Source organism: Sceloporus undulatus, chromosome 6, assembly GCF_019175285.1.
Source record: "Sceloporus undulatus isolate JIND9_A2432 ecotype Alabama chromosome 6, SceUnd_v1.1, whole genome shotgun sequence".
Lineage (NCBI taxonomy): Eukaryota > Metazoa > Chordata > Lepidosauria > Squamata > Phrynosomatidae > Sceloporus > Sceloporus undulatus.
The window spans coordinates 95,787,528-95,793,579 of record NC_056527.1 but is presented as its reverse complement, the minus strand read 5'-3'; the positions used below and the strand labels follow the sequence as shown (position 1 = coordinate 95,793,579).

Sequence of the window (6,052 nt, the reverse complement as noted above, 5' to 3'; positions counted from 1 at the left end):
CTTATGGCAGACGGCATTTATGGAAAGAAAAGAAACTTAAATTATGTTGAATTGGGTAGGAACAAGGGCAAAGCAATAGACTTTCAGATTGCAAGGTAGGGAAAATGAAATCATATGGACAGAAAGAGATGCTTGAAAGGATGGAAGTGAGTCTTAGTCAGAGGTGTAATTAGAGGTAAATTATGAATACAAGTGCTCCTCATGACAGTCAAAATAGCCATGCCTTCAGGGAAAAGTCCAAAAGTGCAGACAGCCATATTGATCCTAATAAACAGGCCAATTTTAGTAAACTTTATTTCAACCAGGAGCATATATTTTGTAATGCTAATGGTTCTTACTTGCCTTTTCAAAATATTTTGGATTTCAATAAGAGTAATATGTTGTTGCTAGAAACAGACATTTCCCCCCCGCCCCAGTCCAGTTCATGAAAGAATTGCAGTAAAACTTGGGAGCGAACACATTTGTCTCAGGGTGGCAAAACGTCTTGCCTGTGAAAATCCAGACATGGGTAATTTAAAGGCTAGACCAGTGTAACACATGCTATGTGGTGCTACCCTTAAGGACAATTCATGCAGCATGCTCCAACTAAGCTTCTAAATGGAGCCGTTTTTAGTAGTACATAACAGTTCTCTACTGAAAGAGTTGCACTAGATCTCTTCTGCTTAGTCAAGTTTAAGGTTTTGTTGTTCATTTGTAAACCCCTAAGGAACTTTAGATCTGCTTACCTAAGGCGTGTTACTGACGGCCCAGAAGGGGCCGTCTCGCGCCACCGCTGGTTGCAGCGTCCGGGAACCGCAGCAGCCAAATGGCGCAGTTCCCGGACACTGCCAAGACGCTTGCTCCCCAGAAGAGACACCGCGAGGTGCTAGTCACACACTCGCGGCGTCACTTCCGGGGCGCGACGTGCGGACACACAGCGTCCTTTACGTCAAGATGGCAGCGGCCATGTGGAATGGCCGCCACCATATTGTACGTATTCACTACATACTAGGGTTAGGGGGGTGCGTAAGCACCACCCCTTCCTAACCCTAATATGTAGTGAATAAGTACAAAATGGTGGTTTGTAACCCGCCTAAGAGACCATCTTCTCCCTTAAGACCTTTTGGCAGTGCCATGTGATCCTGAGATCCATTTGGCAATCTTTCAGAGCAGGGATGGCATTTAAGGTGATGGCACCAGCATGGTTTAGTGCTATGATTCTGGAGGCCAGGGTTCGAATCCCAGCTCAGCCGTGTAAACCCCCTGAGTGATCTTGGAGAAGTCCTTCTCTCTCAGCCCCAGAGGATGTCAATGGCAACCCCCCCCCCTTTCTGAAGAACCTTGCCAAGAAAACCCCACTATAGATCTGCCTTAGGGTTGCCATGTGTCAGAAATGACTTGAAGACACAACAAAACAACAACTTACAATGTGGAATTCACTTCCTTTTGAAATTTGGCAAGTTACAACTAGTCATATTTTTGACTCATGTTAAAAAGACATTTCTGCAAGCCTTCTCTGTCATGTCCAAGCTTTTTCTTAGTCTGCATGAAGGCTGTTTGCTAATTTGAATGCTTTGTATTGTGTTCATTTTATGTTTCACCACTTTGACATTTTTGGATCTAAGCAGCATGCAGATATTTGTAAAGAAATGATGTCACTTTCCCTGCTAATCAAAAGGCCCCGGTGCCTTGACCCTATAACCCTAGCTCCACTACCACACAGTGCCCAGCAGCCAGCAGGCATCTTGCAGTTGCATGGGATTGCACAAAATTGGTTCCTCTGAACTGAGCTGAACTGACATTCCTGGTTCAGGCTGTGGGTCTCTGCTGACCTCTAGTGGTCGACATTAACCATCCATCTTTAGGTGGTTTGTCTTATAAGAACAAAGTACTTGAGATAAATGGGATGCTCCTCTTACAGCTCAGCTGCTCAGTCACTGTAAAACTTGACCTATTGCTGTGCTATATACTCCTTCTACTAATGCAGCCCCCTCATGTTTGCCAAGAGAAAGCACTCTTTCCTTTGGTGGTTCATTCCAGGTTTCATTTCATAATATTTCATAATTAATGAAATATTAGACACTTACTGGCCAGCTAGCCATTATTTTGATCCAGAGTGAAAATGTGCTGTGAGGAGCTGCAGCTGGCCCTGGCTCTTCAGCATCAGCTTCTGCAGCGCATAAGTGGAGAATTAAAACAAGAGACGGAGAAAAAGAGAGAGGTGCATATGGCAGGCTGGAAAGCACTGAATATTTAATATATCACAGCTTCAGCTGTAATGTGTGAAGCGGCCTCTAGTTGACCCTGGAATCTGTGTCAACAAGCTTTCATTTAAGCAGCCAGAATCAAGCCAGCTGAGTGCTGGTTTACTGACATGGTGTGTTGAATTTGAAGGAGGGAGAAGGAAGGGAAAGTATATGTACTGGGAATGCTAAATAGAAACTTGACAGGAGGACGCTGAGTAAAAAGGTGCAGGGTGGGAGGTGCTGTTCCAAGGATGGAGGACATCTTTTCAGCCCAAAGGCCAATTTCGAGTTTAGAGAAGTTCTTTGGAATCCAGTTCTAATAGTGGACAGAGCCAAAGACAAAAGATAGAACCGAAAAGGCTAGCATATCTTAGTTTTAGGCTCTCAATGTCAGCAACTAAACTTAAGGAGAGGCATTTCAACCTTTTTAGAAAGGGGACAAGCTTGTACTGAAGTTGGGAAAGCACCAAGCAGTGATGTAATGGAGAAGGTGTGTGGTCAGTTGGGCAAGCCCAAAGGTCCTGGCACCCCTTAAAGGGCCAGATTTATCTTCAAGTCATGGAGTTACCCACCCTTGCTTTAGTAGATTATGACAAGAACAGAACAATAACTAGATGTTCCTCCTGGCAGCCTAAACTAAGTTTTTGTCTTGTCTTGTTTTTTATCTGCATACATCCATTCCTTTTTCTTTCCTTCTCCATGCTGTCGAACTGTGGGTAGCTAGTGCTGGTTAGCAATGAGTGCGAGGATGGCAGCATTACTTCTTCACACAAGCTTGCTAGATATCCTAGTAACATGGAAAGTTGTCCAAGATCAAGAAATATGCATGTATGCAAATGTGTGTAAGTGCATATACATATACACACACATGCATGCCTTGTACCTGAGGTTTTCTGCCCTGGCTGATGGCAGGTGATATCTAAAAGGAAAACAAAACAAATGATGTAGACAAAGACTGTGGCTACTCACAAACCTCACCTCAGTGTTTAATGCATCCCTTCCCACCCAGGCATCTCCATGGCCCAGCATTTTGTTATAATCATTTATGGGTAATAAAAAAATAAAAGAAAATTAAGCATCTTCCAAGAGAGCTAGCTCAACCTTTTACCAAGATGTGCTCTGTCATGTACCATTAGGGTTCTGTGCTCTCATCCAAACAAGGAGCATGTCTAAATTGTCTTTTCCTCTCTTTGCCAGCTCCAGATCAAGCACGCTGTGACTGAGGCTGAAATACAGCAGCTGAAAAGAAAGGTAGGCACGAAGAGTGTGCTGGAGCTATGAAGCACTGCTTTTGACGGCCATGAAAAAGCCCCTTCATTCTCTTCAGGACTTACCAAAATCCGTGTTTGAGAGCATTTTCCAGAAATGTTATGTGAGCGTCTCCTTTGGGTCAGCATTTAATAGCTGCACTTTTTAAAATCAGTTTTAGGGCCCACTACACAGATGTTTGGGTTCTGATCTTTGCTCAGTCCTGTTTTAGTTCAGTATGATCTTGGGCTACTGTTATCACAGGGTTCTTCTTGTGAAGGTAAAATTGAGTAATTGCATATAAATCATCTTTGAATTCTTCAGTGGAAGGGTGAAAATGCAGTAAAATTCATGTGCATTCTTTAAAATTAACTAGTGAATATTTTCCTTTTTCCTGTTTTTCTGGGCATACCCAGATGATTTTTGGGAAAGTTACCTTTTAGGACCATATCTCCAGTATCCAGCAGCCAACATGAAGGGAATCTGGGAGTTGCAGTCAAAAAAGGAATACATCCAGGTTTTAGCTTTTACTTGCCCTGAGCTGTTTGGGATGCAGCAGGTTGGAAGCCAACAGGAGAATGTATACCAGGGGTCATCCAACACATCTTCCTCTGATGGATCTACAACTTAGTACCTGTATCTTTAGCTGGTACATCAGTTATGCCCGCCTGTTAAAAGGCAGAGGCTTGACCACAGATCCATGTAGTAAGTGGAGGATGAGGCTGTAGTCACCTTCAGTATCAGGGGCGATATACTTCTCAGTACACATTGTTGGGAAACATGAGGAGAAAATTCCATTCATGTCCTATAAACATCTATTTCCCAAGTACATAAAAGCAGTACTGACCTAAATAAGCCCTTCATAGGATCCAGCATGATTCTTATGGCCGTATTTAGTGCCCTCTAAGTTAATTGTTGTAGTATGCTCTACATGTGGTATCCCATGAAGATAGGAAACACAGCTGACACCATGAAGCACCCCCCAGTTACTGCTAGGTGCAATAGCAAATACATTTCTATACTGTTTATCAGTGCACTTAAGCATTCCCTAAGCGGTTTACGATGTTTAAACTAATTGCCCCCAACAAGCTGGATACTCATTTTAGTGACCTCAGAAGAATGCAAACCTGAATTGCGCTTGAGTCCTTGACTGGTATTGAACTGACAACCTTGCAGTTTGTGAGTGAGTGGCTGCAGTACAGGCATTTAACCACTGTGCCACCAGTCAGTGCAGTCATCAGAGCAATTGTCTCCTACCTGGCTGTTTCAGCTGCCACTTTTGTTTTGGGGCTGAAAACGAGGTGCTGGCTTTATCCCATGATTAAAAAATGAGGTAGGTCCTGCATTGTGTACTTTCTTCTTTGCAAGCCTCCTTGTAGTGCAGGGGTGGGCAAAGTGCAATCTGCAGACTGTATACATCCCCAAGGTCTGTTTCTGTGACTCCTGTACCTCCCCCAGGTCACAAAAGTTGTTTGCTCCAAAATGACCTAAAGGGAGCATAGAGGGCATTTTCATCAAGTCTGGAGGACTTAGGGAGGTTACATATTTTTTTTCATTTTCTGCTGCTGTTTTGCTCTTGGTTTTGCTTTTCGCTACCATAATTGTTTTCAGTTCTGTGTGGTTATTTTCCATTTTTGTTTTACAAGAAACAACTCTGGGATGTCTCTCTCTGTGTATATGAAAAGCAGTATAACCTTTGAATTAACTTATGTAAGTAACTACATAAGTAATGCTTATCTTTTTTGCTCTCTACTTTCAGCTGCAGTCTATCGAACAAGAGAAAGCCCGCTGGCGCCTTGAGAAAGCCCAACTAGAACAGAGCGTAGAAGAGAACAAGGAGCGGATGGAAAAACTGGAAGGTTATTGGATGGAGGCCCAAAACTTGTGCCAGGCTGTGGATGAGCACTTGAAAGAGACCCAGGCCCAATATCAGACTCTGGAGAGGAAGTACAGCAAAGCCAAACGACTCATCAAGGAATATCAGCAGAAGTAAGAATTCATTCTCCAGAGCCATATTTCTAGATCTCCATCAAGATCCTATTCTTTTATAAGGAGGCTTTAACAGCCATTGCTGCATAGCAGGCAGGCAGGCAGGATCAGCAATGGTTATTTTATAGGACTGTGTGTACATCAAACAGGTCAGGAAGTTGCCTTTGGTGGGAAGAGTGCCTGATTCACTCATGCATTACAATCTTTATTTCATGGTACATATTCTTAAAATGGGAGATAAAATATCTGATGGGATGATTCTATGGGTTGTGGTCTAAAAATGTAACTTCTCCAAGTTCTGTCCTGTCTTTCCTCTTTTCCCCCCATTGGTTGGTTTCTATACTTCTTAATAAAATTCTTCTCTTTTCTCCTTCCCTATTCTTTCAGAGAGATTGAGTTCCTCAAGAAGGAGACAGCTCAGCGTCGCATCCAAGAGGAGTCTGAGCTGGCCCACAAAGAAGAAGTTGACAAGTTGCAAGAGAAGGTGGGCATCAAGGACAGCGCTGGGGGCTTGCCTTGAGCCCTAAGCAAGGAAAGAGAGGAAGGAAGGAAGGAAGGAAGGAAGGAAGGAAGGAAGGAAGGAAGGAAGG

General features: G+C 43.4%; 1 protein-coding gene across 2 annotated transcripts in view; it reads left to right on the top strand.

Annotated features, from left to right (window-relative positions):
• Nucleotides 1-6,052, top strand: part of PPP1R9B (protein phosphatase 1 regulatory subunit 9B) — an 80,788-nt gene that overhangs the window by 70,480 nt on the left and 4,256 nt on the right. Inside the window, exons 7-9 of one of the 2 annotated variants that reach the window (XM_042473428.1) lie at nucleotides 3,423-3,476; nucleotides 5,233-5,462; nucleotides 5,850-5,946. In XM_042473428.1, the coding sequence (XP_042329362.1) occupies nucleotides 3,423-3,476; nucleotides 5,233-5,462; nucleotides 5,850-5,946 (381 nt within the window). Of the gene's footprint in view, nucleotides 1-3,422; nucleotides 3,477-5,232; nucleotides 5,463-5,849; nucleotides 6,029-6,052 lie in introns of both variants that reach the window. The other variant, XM_042473429.1, reaches the window with a different exon arrangement.